The sequence below is a fragment of the Notechis scutatus genome, chromosome 10 (genome assembly GCF_049901735.1).
Source record: "Notechis scutatus isolate UNSWTSFEM ecotype Mainland chromosome 10, rNotScu1.2, whole genome shotgun sequence".
In the NCBI taxonomy this organism is placed as follows: Eukaryota; Metazoa; Chordata; class Lepidosauria; order Squamata; family Elapidae; genus Notechis; species Notechis scutatus.
Window position 1 is genome coordinate 1,859,355 of NC_142018.1, and position 22,106 is coordinate 1,881,460.

General features: G+C 42.4%; 1 protein-coding gene across 1 annotated transcript in view; it reads left to right on the plus strand.

The window, feature by feature from the left end:
* Nucleotides 1–22,106, plus strand: part of MTMR8 (myotubularin related protein 8) — a 41,849-nt gene that overhangs the window by 14,259 nt on the left and 5,484 nt on the right. The window contains exons 3-11 of the mRNA XM_087971951.1: nt 627–789; nt 7,189–7,346; nt 7,885–8,013; nt 11,565–11,699; nt 12,402–12,534; nt 13,309–13,418; nt 14,366–14,491; nt 17,245–17,294; nt 18,702–18,902. Coding sequence (XP_087828077.1) covers nt 627–789; nt 7,189–7,346; nt 7,885–8,013; nt 11,565–11,699; nt 12,402–12,534; nt 13,309–13,418; nt 14,366–14,491; nt 17,245–17,294; nt 18,702–18,902 — 1,205 coding nt within the window. The remainder of the gene's footprint in view (nt 1–626; nt 790–7,188; nt 7,347–7,884; nt 8,014–11,564; nt 11,700–12,401; nt 12,535–13,308; nt 13,419–14,365; nt 14,492–17,244; nt 17,295–18,701; nt 18,903–22,106) is intronic.

A 22,106-nucleotide genomic window follows, 5' to 3' on the forward strand; every position in this document is an offset into this window, starting at 1 on the left:
GCTTTGGCAGTGAGAATTCACCTAGGAGAAATCAGATTGGCAGCCACTTTCACGCTCACTTCCCGTTCTCCATCAAATCCATTGTTAGTGCTGCCTCTTCAGTGTTCAGTCCCTGCAAGCCATTTTTTTCACAGGTAGATATGGGTACAGGTAGTCCTCGACTTATAGCCATTCATTTAATGACCGTTCAAAGTTCCAATGGCACTGAAAGAAATAACTCATTATAGTTTTCCCACCGTTATGACTGTTGCAGCATCCCCACAGACACGTGATCAAAATTTGGATGCTTGGCAACCGTCCCATATTTGTGGAGGTTGCAGTGTTCCAGAGTCCTGTGATCCCCTTTTGTGACGTGAGAAGCAAAAGGCAGTGGGGGAAACAGATTAATTTAACAACCATGTTATTACCCTAACAACTCTCATGGATCACTTAACTGTGGTAAACAAGGTTGTAAAAGGGGGCAAAATTCACTGGACGCCTGCCTTGCTTAGCAACAGAAATTTTGGGCTCAATTGTGGTCATAAGTTGAGGACCACCTGTATTGATTTTTGCTATTTTAGCCACGGGAAGGTTCCTAGTTGACCCCCACACACACATTACTACCCACATTTTCTTCTTTCCTCCAGGTCCTCCATCACCACATAGCTACTGTGGAGAAGCTACCACTGACCGCGTCTGGCTGCCAGCTGCAAATTCGTTGCAAGAATTTCCGTGTGGCTCGTTTTCTGATGGTGCAAGAACGAGATTGCCACGAAGTCTACACCTCTTTGCTGAAGCTCTCGCAACCAGGTGCGTGTGATGCACAGTCCGTTTGCTTCCCATTCCAGGGCTGCTGTGTGGTAAGCAGAGCCTGTTTTCCCCGAGTTTAAAATGCCTCTTTCCCTGGGGAGGAGAACATTTTCCCAGGCCCTGCGGGAAGAAGAGTAGCTCAGTTGCTTTGGGTTTTCTCCTAAGAAGATGTTAGCAGGATTCAAGGATTCTTTGTGTTGGATGCTGGGACACTGGAGCATTAGGGCGGAAAACTAGGCACAAGAGTAGATGGAAGAGAAAAAGGCCTCTTTTATTAATATTTCATTTTATTATTAAAAGTTATACTGAAGGTACTGGCCTAGAAACCAGGAGACTGTGAATTGTAGTCCCACCTCAGGCATGAAAGCCGGTTCGGTGACTTTGGACCAATCACCAGGAGATGGTGAGTTCTAGTCTAGCCATAGGTATGAAAGCCAGCTGGATGACCTCGGGCCAGCCACTCCGTCTCTCAGCCCAGTTCACTTCACAGGGTGGTTGTTGTGGGGAAAACAAGAGGAGGAAAGAGTGTTAGTTGTGTTTGCTGCCTTGAATTAATTATAAGGTAGTAGTAGATGACATAAAAATCCAGTAAATAAATATCACGATGTGAAGCAGTGCAGGTAGTTTTCCATAAGATGCTACTTCTCTGGGCCTGGGATAAAAGATCGGCATTGGGCACGGGTAGAGTGTTTATCATCTGCAGAGTGAACCAAGGCATTTCAGCTTCAATGGCTGTAGCATGGGTTGGATTTTAATACTGTCATCATATTTTCCATGGATCCAAACCCAATCAATGTTGGGTTTGAGCTGCCTGTTAGATTTTAAACCAAGTCAATTAGTTGCCCTCTGGAGCCTTGCTTATATGCCCTGGGAGCGGTCTCTGCCCATCCTTGGAGGTTCCCATATACAGTGGAACCTCCGGTCACGACTGTAATTGGTGCTGTAACTTCGGTCACAACCCGATTTGGTCATGACCGGAAGTGAGGCTGTCTGCGCATGCGCCTACAAAAAAAACGGCGCAGAAAGGGAATCTGCCGCGCCCGTGTTTGTTCGCCACCCGATTTTTGAACTGTGACCCGATTCAAAAATGATGTGGATTTTTTTGGTCGGACCCAATTTGGGCGCGGTCAGAAGTGTTTGTGACCAGAGAGAGGTTCCACTGTAGTATTTTAAATCCTTGAAAACGGCATTTCCAAAACTCTTAATGCTGCTCAGTAGGAGAAAAAGGAAGGCCCTCAATGCCAGAAAGAAAACCAGTAAGTCATGCTCTTGATAATGGTCTTCATTTTGCATCACTGTCCCCTGTGACTAAAAATGTTTCCTGTGGTCCTTAGCTACCAATAGCTTCCCCCTGTATGCCTTGTGCATCCTTTTTTGGGGAAAAGAAATTGAAAACTTCTTGCCTGTCTTAGCTAAGTGTAATCTTTTCTTTTGTCTAGCTTGCCTTCCCTCAGTGCTCTTCTGATTCAGCTTTTCCAAAAAACTCCACTGAATCTTTTGTCAGCCAAACACCGAATCCCTCATTATTTGCTAGCAGTTGATTGACAGCTGAGGATTACCTGTTAGGTACATGGTCTCCTTCATTCAATTCTTTCTCCTTAAGCGCTTTCTGCTGGGAGAATTGGCACAGGTGATTGCAGTTTTCAGAAAGGACCAGAGACCATCAGAATCCCAAAGTTATCACAAGGTTTGATTGCAATCCCAGAAACTATAAAGTGTGCTTCCCCTGTCTTGTTCAGTTTTCCAGTCTCATCAGCCAGAAAAGTTTTTTAAAGTATCTATTCAGAAAGGATTGCAAAGAGTGTCTCAAGTCCAATCTAATTGCAACCTAGGTTGCACTAACAGAGGGATAAAATCAAGATCACGTGAAGCATTAGTACTGCTTTAAAAAGCCTTAGTAAGACCACACATAGAATACTGCATCCAGTTCTGATCCCCATGTTATAGAAAAGATATAGAGGCTCTGGAAAGAGTGCAGAAAAGAGCAACAAAGATGATTAGGGGATGGAGGTTAAAACTAATGAAAAACAGTTGCAGGAATTGGGTATGTTTAGGGAAACGAAGGACTGGAATGACAGGATAGCAGTTTGAGGAGCTGCCATAAAGAAAAGGGGGGTCAACTGATTTTCCAAACCACCAGGAGGCAAGACAAGAAACAACGGGTGGAAACTAATCAAACAGAGAAGCAACCTAAGAAGTAAGGAGAAAGTGGAAAGGCTGGCCTTCAGAAGTTTGGGTGCTCCACCACGGGAGGATTTTAAGAAGAGACTGGACAGCTACTTGTATGGAATGGTATAGGGTCTCCTACTTGGGCAGGGAGTTGGACTAGAAACTTAGTGGGACGAAGCCCATGATTGAAACATACTGATAGAAGGACACAAAAAAACCAGACCTCATAAAAGAGGAGGTGGAGTTGCACTGTATGTAAAGGACCACTATATTGCAGAAATGCACGAAACCAAAGACGAAAAGCTCCTAGAACAGGGGTCACCAACCTTTTGGACCTCAGGGATCACCAAACTCATAATTTTAAATCCCAGGGATCACTAACTGGTTCTGTGGGCATGGCCTAATTTGTGGGTGTGGCTTGGTGGTCATATGCTGGGCATGGCTTGTATGTAAATATAAATATTTATAAATATTTATATAAATATTGAACTTTTTAGAGCAACTTTTACCCAAAATCAGGCAAAGCAGGCAGGCAGATTGAGTTGCTCACAGAATCACAGATTCATTCAGAGATCTGTGTATCTGCCATCAGCTAGCTCAGACTGTCACATAAAATTTGCTTGCAAGCAAACTCACAAAATTAACTCACAACACACCATGTATTGATTATATTGATTATTGCTTATTGATTAATATTGATTATTTTTTTTATAAATAAAGAGCAACTTTTACCTAAAATCAGGCAAAGCAGGCAGGCAGATTGAGTTGTTCATAGAATCATTAAGTGATCTATCTATCTGCCATCGGCTAGCTCAGTCTCTCAAATTTGCTTGCTGTGAGTCTGCACTGAATAATAGAACCTTCAGTCCTAAGGGAGGTTCGGCTGTGCTAAAAAGAGCCGAAGATCTAAAGACTAGCTAGAAAGCAAGAAATCCAACCATTTCCTGCTTCCTAGCTAATCTAAATCTCCCGGCACAGCAGAACAGATGATGGTCGGAAAAAAGAAAAATAGCAACTTAGCAGACAAGTTTTACAGGGTAAGGAGTGAGTGGGTGGGGAAGGTTCCCACGGGCCATGTGGGCGGCGCAGCCTTGTGTTTCTGCACGGCCTGGATTAATTGCTTTTGGGGGGTGCTCTGGGGGTGACATTTTTCTGCGGCCCACCAAAATTTTCTCACAGCCCACCAGTGGGCTGCGGCCCACCGGTTGATGACCGCTGTCCTAGAATGCATATGGGTCAATATAAAAGAAAAAAAGAATGACGTTGGCATAGGTGTGTATAACAGGCCCCCCAATCAAGCAGAAAACATAGATGCACTTTTTGCTAACCAACTAACAAATGAAGGAAACACAGTAAAGTAGTAATGGGGGACTTCAATTACCCTGATATCAATTGGAAGACTTGACTTCTCACCATGAGAAATCAAATAGGTTCCTAACCAACCTAGCTGACAACTTTGTTGTCCAAAATGTAGAGGGTGAAACTCGAGGGACAGCCATACTGGACTTAATTCTTACAAACAGAGAAGAAGTGATAGAGGGAGTTGAAACTGCAGGAACTTTGGGGAAGAATGACTATGTCATACTAGAATTCAGCATAACACAAACATAAGCAATAGGACATAATGACACCAGAGCAGGGGTGGGATTCTACCAGTTCTGTCCACCTCTGTAGAACTGGTAGATCTGAAGAGCAGCAGACAGAGAGCATACATAGAATCGGTTCTATGTCTGCTGCTGTTTTGGCCCACCCACCCGCCCGTGCTTTTACCTGACCTTTATTTCCTGATTTTTCAACTGCAGCTGCTTTCTGCAACATAGCTGCGGTTGAAAAAGCAGGAAAAAAGTGCTTTTTCAACTGCTGCGCACCCGTGTGCAGCGCTTCTCAGCTGTCCAGGCAGCTAGCTGACAATATACACACACGTGAAGTGCAAAACGTAAAATCACTGAACCGGTAGTTACACCGGTCGGATCCCACCCCTGCACCAGAGTCTTAGATTTTAAAGGAGCTGATTTTAATAAACTCAGAAGGAACATGGGAGAGATTCCTTAGATGAAAATCCTACAGAGGAAAACAACTCAAGAATCTTGGGAAACTCTGAAAAGTACGATCATAAAAGCCCAGACCACCACAATACCACTAAGAAAGAAAACAAGAAATCCAAGAAGAAATCAGCATGGCTACACAAAGATCTCTCTGGCAAATTGAAAGACAAAAAGGACAAGTACAAAAAATGGAAAGAAGGACACATCAAAGAAAATCAAGGAAACAGTTGGTTCACTAGAGAAGACAGCATAGAAGTAACAGGCAGTATAGAGAAAGCAGAGCTGCTTAACTCATTCTTTGCACTGGCCTTCATGCAAAAAGAAACAATAGTCCAACCTACCAAAAATATGACTATAAAAGACAGACTAGAAATAAAAGTTAAAATAAGGAAAAAAATAGAGGATACCTGTCTGATCTTGATGAATACAAATCACCAGGACCTGACGGATTACATCCCAGAGTTCTAAAGGAGCTGGCAGATGTCATCTCAGAACCACTGCACCACATCTTCCAAAAATCCTGGTGCACCGGGGAACTACCAGAGGACTGGAAAAGAGCTGATGTTCCTATCTTCAGAAAAGGAAAGAAAAAAAAACCAGACCCAGGAAACTACAGAACAATCAGTCTAACAGCAATACCTGAGAAGATACTGGAAAAGATAATAAAAAACAGATCTGCCAACAATTAGAAACAAGTAAAGTACTGTATTTTTCGGTGTATAAGATGCACTCCCCCACGCAAAAAAAATGGGTGGAAATGTCTGTGCATCTTATTCAGCAAATGTTGCCAAAGCCCCACCCACCCGCCGGCTCCCACCCTTCGGCCTCTGCCTCCCAGCCATTTGCCTCCTTGCAGCAAACAGCCTGTTTCAGCTTCAGCACAGCCTGATGAGCACAAGCAGCTGATTGTCAGTTGGATCGGCCTCCTGACGACCAGCTGTTTGAAGTTGCAGGGGTCGCCATCGCCTATTGCCGGCTCTTCGCGTCCCATTTTTGGCCTCTGCATCCCGTTTTTGGCCTCCGCATGCCCCATTTTTGACCCGTTCTGGGTGGCGGGGATTAGAACAGGTGGAAAATGGGACGTGCAGAGGCCAAAACTGGGATGCACAGGCTGAAAATGGGGCATTAGGCAAAAACAACCAAAAGGGCACGTATAGTCTGGGTGAAACCAGGCTCAATAGCAGTAACTGTGAGAGGGATCTTGGAGTCTTAGTGGACAACCAATTAAATAAGAGCCATCAGTGTGCGGCGGCAGTCAAAAAAACCCAATGCAATCCTAAGTTGCATTAACAGAGGAATACAATCAAGATCAAGTGAGGTACTAATACCACTTTATAAAGCCTTAATAAGACCACACCTAAAATATTGTATCCAGTTTTGGTCACCATACTATAAAAAAGATGTTGAGAGTCAAGAAAAAGTACAGAGAAGAGCAAACAAGATGATTAGGGAACTGGAGGCTAAAACATATGAAGAATGATTACAGGCAATGGGCATGCTGGTCTAGGGAAGAGAAGGACCAGGGGAGACATGATAGCAGTGTTCCAATATTTAAGGGGCTGCCACAGAGAGGTGGGGGTGTTCAAGCTATTTTCCAAAGCACCCGAAGGCCAGACAAAGAATAATGGATGGAAACTGATCAAGGAGAGATTCAACCTGGAAATAAGGAGGAATTTTCTGACACTGAGAACAATCAACCAATGAAACAGAAGTTGCCTTTGGAAGTTGTGGGAGCTTCATCACTGGAAGCTTTCAAGACGAGACTGGACTGCTATCTGTCAGAAATGATGTAGGGTCTCCTGCTTTGGGGGAGGGGTTGGTCTAGATGATCTACAAGGTCCCTCCAACTCTGTTATTCTGTTGTAAGCAACAATATCTTTAAATAACTGTGCATACCAGTAGACATTTTATTGGGTGGGGGCGGGGGGGGGGGAAACTAATAACAAAATGGCTCTTTCTAGTTACATTTGCAATTGCTGAAAGGGTTCTAGTGAATTGTCTTGGGGCTTAGTAACTTCTAGGTTTATTTTTAAATCTGCAGGAAATGTTAGATGCAAATCCAATAAAGTGGAATAGAAATTAAAGGAAGAACTTATTTGTAATATCATTATATGCAGAGGAAATTGTTAAGATTTAGTCTCAAGTGCCCAAATTTTTGCCTTTCAAAATTGCTTTTGTGCTTTAGTGAAACCCGAAGAACTTTACGCCTTCTCTTACAACCCCAAAACGCCTGAAGGCAGCCGAGAAACAGGCTGGAAGTCAGTAGACGTCAGAGCAGATTACCTGCGGATGGGCATTGACAGCAGCTCTTGGGAAATTAGCAATGTCAACCAGGATTACGAGGTGAGCTTGCACCTGCTTTGGGTCTCTGCTATCTAGGCCAGGAGATGCTACAGGGAGCCCTCAACTTAAGGACCATGGTTGAGAACAGAATTTCTGTAGCTAAGAGATGCAGTCATTACGTGAGTCCCATCCAGTTGTACAATTTTTTAATGTGAATTGTGCAGTCATTAATCAAGTCCATCTGCCTCCCCCCTGCCCCCCCCCTTGTCAGAAGCCCACTGGGAAAGTTTCAAATGGCACTTAGGTGACCCTGGGATGCTTCAACCAGCCATCGTAATTACATTCCGGTTGCCTAGCACCCGAATTGCAATCATGTGACTGTGAGGATGCTACAATGGTTGTAAGTGCAATGGTTATAATTGCAACGGTTCTAAGACACTTTTTCAGCACCTTTGTAACTGAATAGTCGCTAAACAAATGGTCATAAGTTGAGGACTACCTGTAATGTGCCTCTGCCAAAACTGTAAGAAAGAGTTTTGCAAGGGAACAGACCATCAGTAAATGACTAAAGATTGTTCTGCCTGTTTCTTCGTCCTAGGTTTGCAGCACCTATTCTCGGGAACTAGTCCTGCCTAAAGTGGCTACTAGGGCGATGATCTTGGGAAGCGCGAAGTTTCGAAGCCGAGGTCGGATACCTGTGCTTTCGTACTTCTACAAAGAGAATAACGTTAGTCATGCTGTGTTTTGTTTTCTGTGGATTTGCTCATTTTTTTCCAGCTTACAACCAGGACAGGACAGGACAGGATAAGATAAGTTTTATTGTCACTTTTTCTTGCTCTCAAAAGTATACACATATACACAGACACTCTTCATTCATACACATGCAGTACATGTACATACATATGCAAATGCGATACAGACACACATATACGTATTAATCACAGACCATTTAGAATACATAGCAGAAAAAAGAGTCTTGGGAGTTGACAAGGTTGATACTATATGGTATAAAGGTATAAAGGCAGAATCTAGTTCTGCTTCCGATACCATGTCCTGGATAGAAGGAAGTCAATTTCCAATAATATTTTCTGCTATCTTCCCAGCCTTCCTGCACAGCCTTCCTCTCAGAAACAGTAATATCTCTAAACCACACAGGAATACAATGCCACAGGATGCTTTCAATCGTCCCTCTATAGAAAGTGGCCCATTTTGAAAACTGTACTTCGTGAGATAGTGTATCTGAGGAGAACATGGGAACAGGCAACATTGTGAGGTAATCCAGATAAGAAGCACACAGAGGAGTCTTATCTTTGCCTTTATTATAGGGTCACATTGACAGAATCTTCAAGTCTGAAAGTTCATCTCCCCCCCTCCAACCTTTACAGTCTAAGAAACTAGGGAGGGTCCCTTCTGAATCATATATCATGCCCACCTTCCTTCTGCAAGCCAAACTGACATTTATCTGACTGTTGCCTAGTCTGCAGCTCTTCTTCCTGTCTCACAGGACCATTTGCATTGAGGGGTAGAGAAAATCATGGCTTTGAGCAGTTTCTTAGGTAGAAATGATCTGGGTTGGTGGTGAGGTGGAGCTAATATCAGAAGGACTGGTATTGGACAGTTCTTGCTAGCTAGAGTTTCTTCTCTTTGTAGGGGAAGGCTTGTATTTTTATAATATAATTTAAATATGTAATTTTAAATGACAACATTTTGCAGTATTTGAGGAATTTTCCCCCAGACATGGCTTTGCTGAAGCTTTGTGGTTGTTGTTGTGCCTAATGGCTGCATACTACCCAGTTTTGCAATTCCATGGAGACTTACAAAACTTAAAAAGAGTCTTAAACATGAAACTGATATCAAAATTCAGAGTCCTAAAATCTGGGATTTCAGCTAGATTGCAAACATTGGGAAGGAATGTTGGAGACTAAATGAACTGAAGTGGTGCAGTTGCTGCTGTACTATTGCAACAGATGAGTCGAATTGAGATGAAAATCATAGGAAGGTGAAGGCAGAAATATTACTTGTCATATCTAACAGGTCTCTGCCCTGCATTGCTGTGGCTCTGATTTAGAAGAGATGCTTGAAATGCCCAGGAGTTTAAATGCAGCGTCTATGACTCAAGCCCATAGACTTGAGTCTTGTAGTGGTTTAAAGCATTAGGCTAGCAATTGGAGACTATGAATTCTAGTGCTGCCTTAGGGACAAAGCCAGATGGATGACTCTGACCCAGTCATCATCAAACCTGGGAAAAAAAACAGCGGCAAAACACTTCCCAAAAATGTTGCAAGAAGACTGCAGGGGACTACTCCATGCAATTGCCAGGAGTCAGAAAATAATTCGAACACACACACACACACACCAGAGGGGCTCATTAAAGCAGCAGTATCATTTTCTCCATTATTAAAGCAGCTGTAACAAGGTAAAACAGACATGTTCCAAAGTGTCTTTTCTGAATCAAACGTGAAGCATTGCAGAGCTGGATTCAAGGCACTTGCTTGTGTTAAAAACACCATCAGCACTTGGAAGATACCATGTTAGACTGTGTATCTTTTAATACATGCAAGTGTTTGGAATCCAGCTGAGTTCAATGTTCTTTAGGCCATTGGAGTTTGGAGAGGCCGGTTGATTGCTAAAATTTCTGCTGATTGAAACAACTCCCTTCATTGGATCTTAGGGGAATATGTACCATCAAGTTCAATTTTGTGAAGATCTAGGTGGTAACTTTCCATTTAGAACAATCTAAAAGGCATCTTGTGCTTTTTCAATCCTCAAAATGAGTTAAGGAGGGCAGCCTTCAACTAATTACACCTCTCCTAATAGCAGCTTTTTGAACATGAGGGAAATAGCTTGGAGCAGATAATTTCTTTTATTACTTGGCTGATTGAGGGACTGATTCTTAGTGTGGAATAAACTGCTGAGCTGCTAGCTTCATTGTTCCTGTAGTGCTCTCACCTCAAGGCTGGACAAAATGACTTTGCAATGGATTTAAATTTCCGGGAGAAACTTCCCTTTAGCATTGTTTGGTTCACTTGCATTCCTTTCTCAGCTTTTCCCCCATATTGATGGCAAATAAATGGAAGGTGATGAAGCAGCAAAAGAAAGAGAAAAACAAAACAGTCACGTTTTCTTGGAAAAGAGATGACGTGTATGTAGAATTTTATTTGAAGCCTCCCATGATTGGAGAGATGGATTGGGAGATACAGGTAGTATTTATTCTACATGGGACAAACAGGAAGGCAATTGAAAACAAGGGTTCATGAATATCAACTAGCAGTTAAATGGTTTGACAAAAAAATCCCTGATCTCAATAAACAACACCAGTTTGATTGGGAAGGAACAAAAATAATTGGCCATGCAGTACCCACCACACACATGAATTTATCAGAGCCTGGTATTCTATCCAAGGAGCAATTAAGCATATTGATCTAGATCCAGCATGTGAATATGTAAGAAACCAGACCATGCAAACAGCCAATTAACAAGAGAACCAATCAGCTGCCCAGAATTTAAATATAGGTCCAAATGAACAAACAATCAAATGGCCAACTGACCAAACTGGCACACAAGACATTTATAAGCTAAGGAGAGTAGGACCAGAAAATCCTGCTGATGCTGTTACTTAGTCTGGTAACGAAACATTCAGAAACTAAATTGAAGCATCCTTGGAGAGCAAACCACTGCCAAAATCTAAAAACTGAGCTACCAGTCTTTTCTGTTATTTGAAACATGCAGGTAGTCCTCGACTTACAATCACAGTTTTACCCAATTTTACAGTCTTTTTTGCCACAGTTAAGTGAATCCTGCCATCCTTAAGCAAATCTGTCTTCCTCAATTGACTTGGCTTGTCGGAAGCCAGCTGTGAAGGACGCAGATAATGATCACATGACCCTGGGATGCTGCAGTCATCATAAATACACAATGGTTGCCAAGCACCCAAGTTTTGATCACATGACCATGACAATGCCGCAACAGACATAAGTGTGAAAAATGGCCGTGTTACTTTTTTCGCTGCCATCATAACTTCAAGCGGGTCGCTAAATAAATGGTTGTAAGTCAAGGACTGCCTGTAATTCAATCCAAGGAAGTAAATATATATAGTCTCTCTTTTCAAATTGTACTTCTTTAATCCCAAACCCGTATCTGACCTTCATGCATGCCCACGGCAACATCTCTCGGTAGCCTTGCAATAGTTGCACCCAAATTGAAAAGGAAGAGCAAGGACATCAGTGCTCAGTTCTGAATGTCTCACCTGCTCTACTCTACACATCTTTTGCATTTCAGGCCGCCATCTGCAGATGCAGCCAGCCTTTGTCTGGATTTAGCACTCGCTGCCTGGAAGATGAACAGCTGCTGCAGGCGATTAGGGAAGCCAAGGCAGGGAGTCAGTTCTTATACGTGGTAGACACAAGACCAAAGGTATTTCTCCCCTGGAACCTTGGAGGTTGGTTTAATTTATAGGAGGAGTGTCCACCCACAGCAACTTTAAGACCCGTGGACTTCCAGCTCCTAGAATTTCTCAAACGTTAGGGGGCTGCAGGCTAAAGTGTATGATAGTGGGAACTAGGTATGTCTACTCTAATGGCAAGAAATAATGAGTGGAAGATCATGAAAGATAAAAGCAACCTAGAATTAAGGTGAAATTTCCTGACAGTCAGAACAATCAATCAGTGGAATGACTTTCCTCCAGAAGTTCTGACTGCTCCACCACTGGAGGTTTTCAAAAAGAGACCGGACAGCTATTTGTCCAGAATGGGGGAGGGTCTCCTGTTCAAGTAGGAGGTTTGACTAGAAGACCTCAGAAGTGACTCCTTCTTATTTATAGCAGGCTCCCATCCGGAGATCCCTAGAGCCCCAACTTTCGTGGGTTTTAGAAGTGATTTAAGCTTGTTCTTTGAACAGGACCTGGGAACAGATATGCAATTAAGCTTTCTCTCTTGGAATGTGATGCTCTGAATTTAGTTTGATTGCTGTCTGTGGTGTAGAATAGTAAATTTTGTTTCATTTGTATGCATTTTTTATCCTTAGTTGACAGAATAAACTAGGCAAGCTAGCTCTGTTGGGTACAATTGGAGCAGCAGATGTGCCCAGTAATAAATAAACGTTGTTGATTTTTCCTAGTTGAATGCCATGGCCAACCGAGCTGCTGGAAAGGGCTATGAGAATGTGGATAATTATGAATGCATCCGTTTTAAATTCATCGGCATTGAAAACATCCATGTGATGAGGAGCAGCCTGCAGAAACTCCTGGAAGGTAGGATGTGCTTTGTAATACCTGCTTACACAGATCCGGATGGAACTTCTGAATGGAAGACATTAGCAGACTCTGACCGTGTCCTCGGCTTGTTCAGTTTATCTGACTTATTAGCAGCCTTTGTGCTTTGCAGTAATAAACTATCCACAAAGAAGATATTATTTTTTATTGGGAATATAAATACAGCAAGGTGTATATTGACTGAATCACTTTGGTGTAGCAGTGATGCAATATGCATTATAAATAAATCCTAGTTTGTTACTTAAGTTGTAATACATGTAGTCTTCAACTTACAATCGTAATTGAGCCCCAAATTTTTGTTGCTAAGTGCAACAGTTAAGTGAGTTTTGCCCCATTTTCCGATCTATCTGAATCATATGGTTGTTAAGCAAATCTGGCTTTCCCCAGTGACTTTACTTGTTGGAAGTTGGCTGGGAAGTATACAATTGGCAATCGTGACCTCAGGACCCTGCAGCTGTCATATATATATATGTGTGTCAGTTGCCAAGCATCCAAGTTTTGATCACGTGGCCATAGGGATGCTGCAGCAGTCGTAAGTACGAAAACCGGTCATAACTTTTTCAGTACTGTTATAACTTTAAATGTTCATTAAATGAAGGGTTGTAAGTCAAGGACTGCCTGTACTGTTGGTGAGAGATCACCAAGGGGAATCTTTGTGTGGATTCAGATGTTGTGTCTTATCAGCCTCTGGAAAGCCCTTGGTTGTTACCTCGGCTGTCTCTTTACTGAAACTGGTTCCTCTTCCTTTTTTAGTGTGTGAAGCAAAGTCTCCTTCCATGAGCGACTTTCTTACGGGCCTCGAAAACTCAGGCTGGTTGCGACACATTAAAGCTGTGATGGATGCTGGAGTCTTCCTGGCTAAGGTAAAGCAACTCTGAATTTGCAACATTTTGCAAAATTCCTGGAAAACTTGCATGTTCACCAGTGTGCAGGCTTTCTTGTTTGGGGGGAGTGAAAGCTAGAGCTTTGAAGAAAACCTGGAGAAATGTGTGGTCAGTGGTTTCAAATTTCTCCAGGTTTATCTCCAGAGATGGCCTTGGCTGCACACAGGAGGCAAAGTATTCATCATTATCAGGGTCAATTTGAAATACCTTTTGGATTAGGAGATGCTAGAAGGTCTACTAACGTCCCTGGAGGCAAGATATGTGAGGGGGTGAAAAATCTGGGCTTCTGTATTTTGGGGAGGTTAAAATCTGGGGTCTAAACAGTTGAGGGGACTAGGTATGTCTAGCCAATCGAAGAGAAGAATTAGAAAGGGCGTGATAACTGTCTTCCAGTAGCTGAGAAGCTGTCACAAAGAAGTGGGCATTGATTTATTCTCCAAAGCACACGAGGACAAAAGGACAAGAAGGAATGGGTTATTGTTAATGGCTTATTAAAGATCTCTCTCCAACCTTAAAGGGAGGAGCAATTTCCTGACAGTGGGAGCAATTAATCAGTGGAACAGCTTGCCTCCCGAGTTGTGGGTCCTCCTTCACTAGAGGTTTTCAAGAAAAAAAAGGACATTCATTTGTCCAGGATGGTATAAGGACCTTCTGCTTGAGCACTAGAAGGGGGCTAGAAGACTCCCAGCCCTGTGATGCGATGATTCTGACTTGGTCTTAAGGGCTCTTCGCCACAAAGAGAGGACTGCAGATATTAAGGGAGGCGTTTTTGCTTCCATCCCTCCATCAGTACTGAAGTTTTGCCTTCATTCTTTTTTATTCTTCCTGTTGATATTGCAGAGCCCAGCACTTGATAACAACTTTACGTTGTTTCTTTTTAAACAAAAAACAAAAAACCCTAAGCGCTTGTGTCCCTGTCCTTCCAGGCAGTCAGAAATGAGGGTGCCAGTGTGGTGGTGCACTGCTCCGATGGCTGGGATCGCACGGCCCAAGTCTGCTCTCTAGCTTGCCTCCTTCTGGATCCCTTTTATCGGACGTTGAAAGGATTCATGGTAAGCAGAAAACCTTTCCGCTGGGTCCGCTTTTTTAAGGGCTTCACCCTGTCAGGCCTGCCCCAGTCTGATCGCTTAGGAAAGAAAGACCCTCAACTTCCTTTGATTGAAGAGAAAGATCCTCAGCCAGTCGGAAGTTGCCGAAGTATTTTGAGAACGCTTTGGGGTAACCCACATTCTTTCTCAGGGTACCTTGCCTTGGATGCTGGTATACAAACTGGGGCTGAGCTTCAGTCATTCCCCCTCCCTATTTCTCATCACGTACAGCCAGGGGTGTCCAACCTTGGCAACTTTAAGACTTGTGGACTTCAACTCCCAGAATTCCTCAGCCAGCTTTGCTGGCTGAGGAATTCTGGGAGTTGAAGTCCACAAGTCTTAAAGTTGCCAAGGTTGGACACCCCTGACGTACACACACAGCTTTATTGCCCAGATATTCCCCCTTCCCCCAATTTCTTCTAGTCTTTGAGGGCAGGATGCCTGTGAGGCACCAAGCCAGGCCTGGCAGAACGGACACACACCCTGGAGTGCCTCTACAAACCTGTGCCTGTGTACAGGCAATTCTCATTTAGTGACCATCTAAAAGTATGATGAAAAGGAACTTCGTGTTCAATCTTCAAATTTGCAGATCTCTAATGCAAAATGAAAGCTGAAGTCAGATCATAAACAGGGTTGTGGTTTCACTTAGTGTCCACTTCATTGAATGACCAAGTTTCTGGACTGAGTTGTGGTACATATTACACATGTGTAGCTCTATGCATGTGCAGGACTGTAGAGATTCATGTGTGTAACATGGCTGCATGGACTAGTGTGTGATACATAGTATAGGTACTCCTTGACTTACGACCACAATTGAGCCCAAAATTTCTGTTGTGAAGCGAGGCAGTTGTTTAAGTGAGTTTTGCCCTGTTCGCAGTTTCTTGCCGCAGTTGCTGAGTGAATTGCTGCAGCTGTTAAATTAGTAACGTCGTAAAGTGAATCTAGCTTCCCCATTGGACTTTGCTTGTCAGAACGTCACAAAGCTGATCACAACAACCATCACAAATATGGGCCAGTTGCCAAGCACCTGGATTTTATCACATGATCCTGGGGACGTTATAACCATCGTGGATGGGGAAAATGGTCACAAGTCCACTTTTTTTCAGTGCTGTGGTAACTTTGAACGGTCACTAAAGAGTGATTGTAAGTCAATGACTATCTGTAGAACAATATTATTGTGTATGCATTATGCAATAAATGATCACATATCATGTCATAGCTGCCTGGAGTTCTGGGAATTGAGTCTTAAAATTTTCCAAGATTGGACATCCTTGGCTTAGAGAAAGGTTCTGGACGAGCAAAACTCTTTTCACCAAGTTTGCTTGGACCCCTCTCTTTCTCCCCAATCTGTTTCCACCAGTCTTTCAACAGAAAGGACACGTGGAATGTCTTAATGACACTTTTCTATTTTGCTCACAAGCTCCTTGGGGAAGTGGGGTTATCTAGAAATTCCTGGATCAGCCCTGGTATGCAAAACATTTCAAGTTCAAACTTGAAATACTTGAAATACTTGCATACTTTTCTTAAAGCTGTTCCCATGTTGTTTCAACCATTCTGGAAGAATTCCAAACCCCAAGTGGCCCTTTGTACGCTCTGAGCATTTCAAATGTGAAATAGCTTGCATGCCCTTAATAATCCTTCTAATAAATAAAGAAATCTTATTGAAGGGCATCCCAGGCTGAGGAAACATATTTTGGAAGTTTTAATTTTGAGTGGAAACATATGTACCTGACTTAGGGACCAAACTGGGAGGAAGAAAAGCTGGTGGTGCAGCAAATCTTTGGAAAGAGAAATCCTATTTTTATATCCCAAGACTGCTTGCTCTCTTTATCTATGTCCAATTTCTTTTTCAAATTGAAATTACATCTGAGGACACTGAAATTTCATTGATCTGCGTGGATTTTGCTGTGGATAATACAGCTGAAGAATTTTTGTTGCTTTTATTATGTACTTTGATATGTACTAAGTTGTGTTTCCATCACCTTTGAATTATTCCTGTTAACCATCTTGACTGCCGTCTGTTGGTGGGAAGGCTGTCCTTGGAGCTGTCTGAGCTTGGTTGTTTGCTTGCAGACATTTCATTACCCAACATATGTAGAAGGCAGGCAGAAGACTAACAAAGATCATCCCTGAACCCAAACAAGCAGTACGATAACATGATGAGGGCCCTTACTCAACCATAGTTTCCACTGGAAAACTGTGAGCATATTAGACCAAGCTAAATAAAGAACAAAACAGTGAGGAATTTCTGGAAGCTTGGTATTCAGACATATCAACTATCAATTGACACCTAGAGATAAACCACATTTACGCATCATCCAAAAGAGAGCAGAAAAGGCTAAGAAGAAACCAAAAAAAGACCAGAACACATCCTCTGCAACAGCCAACAGCAGATAAGTAGGGAATAACACCAGACTAATAATCAACCAGAAAACAATACCCTAATCAAGGACCTACCAGTACCAAGGAGGAAACCACACTCTCACCAAAGTGGCAGGACAAACTACATGCTTACAAGCACTGATTGTGTTATCTGGTTGGGTAATGAAATGTCTTCACCATAATCAGAGAGTGCCAAGGATCCCACAGTTCAACCCTGAGTTACATCTATTCTCTTCCATTATTCTTGATTGAAAGGTAGGATTTGAATTATATAAATATTGCCACATTATAATGCCATATTTCTGTTTTCCCCCTCTTTCATTTAAACATTAAAGGTTCTGATAGAGAAGGAGTGGATTGCGATGGGCCATAAATTCTCACACAGGTAAAAATAGGTTTGTGTATTAGAATTATAAATGTGGAATAAGAAGTCTTCTTTTCTGCTTGGAGCATGATTAACAGAAAGAAATAGCTCCTAAACTGGGGCTGTGTGTGTGTGTGTGTGCGCGCGCAAGTTATAAAAGACAAACCATGGGGCAGGCAAAGGGAAAATAAGAATAAAAAAATAAGGATCTCTGAACTTTTCCTCACAATACTGCATATGGATTGTGAAGATAATGGAATTAATAAAAATGATAAGATTGACTTGTTTGATCAGGGATAAGATAACAAGTATGTTTATTGAAGTCTGGAAAAATTTTATGGACCTATTGCTGAGAATGGAAAAAAGGGTTTTTGCTGATTTATGGATTTGCTGTTTTAAAAAGGGTTGGATAATGGGAAGAAGGAAAATATGTAAGTTTGAAGAGGGAAGTGAGAAGATTTGGTTTTACTGCTGTAAAAGATATTGGAAGTCACTACATATTTTTCCATTCCTGTTTCTATTTGCTTTATCATTTTTTCATTTTACTTCTTCTTTAATTTTACTTCTTGTTCATCTTTGATATGCAAGAAGACTTTTTAATTAAAATTATTATTTCAAAAAGAATATTCCAATTCTTCTGTTATTCTAACATTTGGAAAATTGCTGGTGGAGAGGAAAACTCAAATTATTTGGGGGCAGCTGAAATTGGCACTAAAAGGGATTCGTTCTCCATTTCCACATCTTTTTGGCTCCTTTTGTGCTCGCTTAATCTCATTTCATACCTTTCAGCAAAGCAGGATTGACTTCTGGACTGCAGTTTTTATAGAATCTGTTTAGAACAGGGGAAAAAGGGATTAGGGAACCCCTGTGGAGCTGTTACCTATTTGCAATTCTGCATGACATTTTGCAAATACGACCTTACGCTTGCAGTTGCAACTATCACATCCTCACTGCGGACGCATTTGGCAACCAGTTTGCATTTATGACCGTTTGTAGTGGCCTGCGATCGTGTGATCATGATTGGCAACTTTTTTTGCGGATTTCCAGCAAATAATGACCATTGGGGAAGCAGGATTTGCTTAACAGCTGTGGCGATTCCCTTAATGACTGCCATGAACATTGTAAAATTGGCTCCAACTCCAACCACAGCGACTTGGGTCTGAAAATTCTGGTCCCAATTATGATCATAAGACGAGGACTACCTATTTTTATTTTGTATTTGGTCCTGGAGGAGCTGAGATCAATTTAGCTTCAGCATCCTTGCTGCACCACCCAGCAATGAGGAAACAGGATTGACTGCAATTTAAAATAATTTATTTTGGTAATTGCCTACCCTTAATGGCTGCTAAATGAATGGCTGTAAGTCGAGGACTGCCTGCAAGCACCACATTCACTGCATTGCTGCTGCTTGTTTTTTGGTCTCTCCAGGTGTGGCCATCTTGAAGGGGATCCCAAGGAGGTCTCTCCCATCTTCACACAGTTCCTTGAATGCACCTGGCATCTCATGCAACAGTTTCCTTGTGCGTTTGAATTCAACGAGCGGCTGCTTTTTGAAATTCATGATCATGTCTATTCCTGCCAGTTTGGCAACTTCCTAGGGACCTGTCAGAAGGATCGAGAAGATCTAAAGTGAGTCCTATACACAGAATCTTGAGTTCCCTCTGTTTCATGGAATAGCTGTGGTGGCACAGTGGTTAGAATGCTAATTCTGCTGACTGCAGCAGTTCGATTCTCTCCAGCTCAAGGTTGACACAGCCTTCCATCCTTCTAAGGTCAGTAAAATGAGGACCCAGATTGTTAGGCGCAATATGCTTGGCAACTGACTCATATTTATGACGGTTGCAGTGTCCTGAGGTCATGTGATCACCTTTTGTGACCTGACAAACAAAGTCAATGGAGAAGCCAGATTCACTTAACAACCTTCTTATTTACTTAACAATTACAGTGATTTACTTAACAACTGTGGCAAGAAAGTTATAAAATGGAGCAAAGTTCACTTAACAAATGTCTCATTTAGCAACAAAGTTTGGGCTCAATTGTCATAATTTGAGGATTATCTATATTAGAAGGAGAACATTCTGTGCATGTGGCTTGGCCTCAAAATTCAGAGCCACAATAGTGCTGAGATTGGGATGATTAAAGGTTACTCAAAGCTCTGAGAAGGCCATTAAATGGCTCTTAGTCATGATCATCACCAAAGTTTCCAGTACCAGGTCAATATGTCCTTTCGATGCCAGTTGCTCAAGGAAACAGGAAAGTAGCTGAGGGCAGGACAAGAATTAATGGATGGAAACTTCTATCCTTCTAAAAGGAGGACCCAGATTGTTAGGAGCATATATACTGACTTTGGAATCGCTTAGAGAAGGCTGTAAAGCAGGGGTGGGATTCCACCTGGTCGGACCGGTTCTATAGAACCAGTTGTTATGATTCTGCCCAGTTCAGAGAACTGGCAAATCGCGCCACTGGCTGGCCCCTCCCCTCCCCGCCCACTCAAACTCCTTACCTGGCATGTGCGCTGTCAAACTTGCTTACGTTTGGTAAGTTGCTATTTTTCCTTCTCCCCCCGACCATCAGCTGTTCTGTGCTGGGAGATTTAGATTAGCTAGAAAGCAGGAAATGGTTGGATTTGTTGAGTTCTAGCTAATCTAAAAGCAGAGCTGAACCTTCCTTAGGACGGAAGCTTCTATTTTTCAGTGCAGATTCAAGTAGCACATTGCAGAATGGTAGATCTCTGAATGAATCTGTGATTCTGCGAGCAACTCAATCTGCCTGCCTGCTTTGCCTGATTTTGAGTAAAAGTTGCTCTTTCTTTTATAAAAAATTCAATATTTACATAAATATTTATAATATTTTCATACAAGCCATGCCCAGCCAGTCACATGACCAGCAAGCCACACCCACAAATTAGGCCACGCCCACAGAACCAGTTGTTAAAAAATTTGAATCCCACCCCTGCTGTAAAGCACTGTGAAGTGATATATAAGTCTAAGTGCTATCACTATTAACATTAAGAACAAAACTCGCTATCTTTTTGGAGAAGGAGAGTTTGATACATGTACAGTATATCACAGAAGTGAGTACTCCCCCTCACATTTTGTAAATATTTAAGTATATCTTTTCAAGAAATGACCCAATGTAAGCTAGTGAGTATACAGCTTGTACAACAGTGTCAATGTGCTGTCTCCTCAAAGTAACGCAACCCACAGCCATTAATATCTAAGCTGCTGGCAACAAAGGTGAGTACACCCCTAAGGGATAATGGCCAAATGGGGCCCAAAGGGTCAATATTTTGTGTGGCCACCATTGTTTTCAAAACAATTTTCGGCACGAGAGCCCCAAAGGGTTAAGCCACCACTGGCCTAGGCAATCTTTATGTAGAGCAACAATTCATTTTTTCAGATCCTCAAAGAGTATATTGCCATGTTGAACTTCCAGTGACCAGTAGGAGAGAGTGAGAGCGATAACACCAGATTTAACCCACCTGCTCCCCCTTCACACCAAAGACCTTATAACACTAACAAGTCACATGACACCAGGGAGGGAAAACAACTCCTAGGGCCCCATTTGGACATTATCCCTTAGGGGTGAACTCCCTTTTGTGGCCAGCAGTTTAATGGCTGTGTGTTGCGTTATTTTGAGGGGACAGCACATTTACACAAGCTGAATACTCACTACTTTACATTGTGTCATTTCTTCAGTTTTTGTCACATGAAAAGATATACTTAAATATTTACAAAATGTGAGGGGTTGTACTCACTTCTGTGATATACTGTAAATGTGTGGCACACAAGGGAGCTTTGATGTGGGCTCTGCTAGAGCTACATGCAGTGTCCCCACTGCGTCCATATATATACCTTTTTAGAAAGTTTTAATGACAAATTCATGGAAGAAAAGAGTCTCATGAAATGCCCACAGCTAAGAAATAAGGGGGTCCTTGGATGCATCAGGTAGAAAACAGGATGTTGGACAACGTTTTAACCTAGTTTAGCAAGCCTCTTAAACCAGGATTTGGATTTATCCCAAGTGTGGATTCCGAGGAAGTAATTTGGAGCAGATCTTTGCTTGGTGCAGGTAGTCCTTGATTTGTGACAGGTTGACGTAGTGACAGTTACGATGGAACCCCCCCCCAAGTTCTTACAACCAGTTCTGATGCCTCCCATGGTCATGTGACTGCATTTCAACTGCTCGGCATCTGGCCCTCAATTGTGGCTTTCAGCACCTTAAAGTCACCTGATCACAATTTGCAATGTTTTTGTTGTAAACATAGCAAACAATGGGTTTGCTTAATACTATTGCATTCACTTAGTGACCAAGCAAAAATGGTTGTGACCCATTTTAAAATCATTCTGACTTAGCAGCCATAATGGGCAAGCTCCATTGAGTTCACAAGTCAAGGAGTACCTGTTTTTCAGTTAGCATTCTGCCTGGGGAATTCTGGGAATTGAAGTCCACTCATGTTTACGTTGCCAAGGTTGAGGAACTCTATTCTAATACTAGCGGCTTCAAGACTAGGTGGGGTGAGGATGGGAGACCACAAGGAGTTCCTGGAAATGAGTTATCCAGGGCTGCTGGGGGGAAAAACACCCCCCAAAAAACATTATGGCTGACTAGGGAATTCTGGGAGTTGAAGTCCACCCATCTTAACATTACAAAGGTTGAGAAACACTGGCTTAGCAGATGAAGCAAATAAGAATGAAGGTGATTCTGCTGTGATTGCTGTGATTCTGTCTATCCTGAAACTTCGTCATAAGGAAGGAATCTCTCTGCAACTCTAATGAATGGTGAAAAAGTGTGAAGAAATGGCAGTTAAAAGTACCACTGATACTTTGCCCT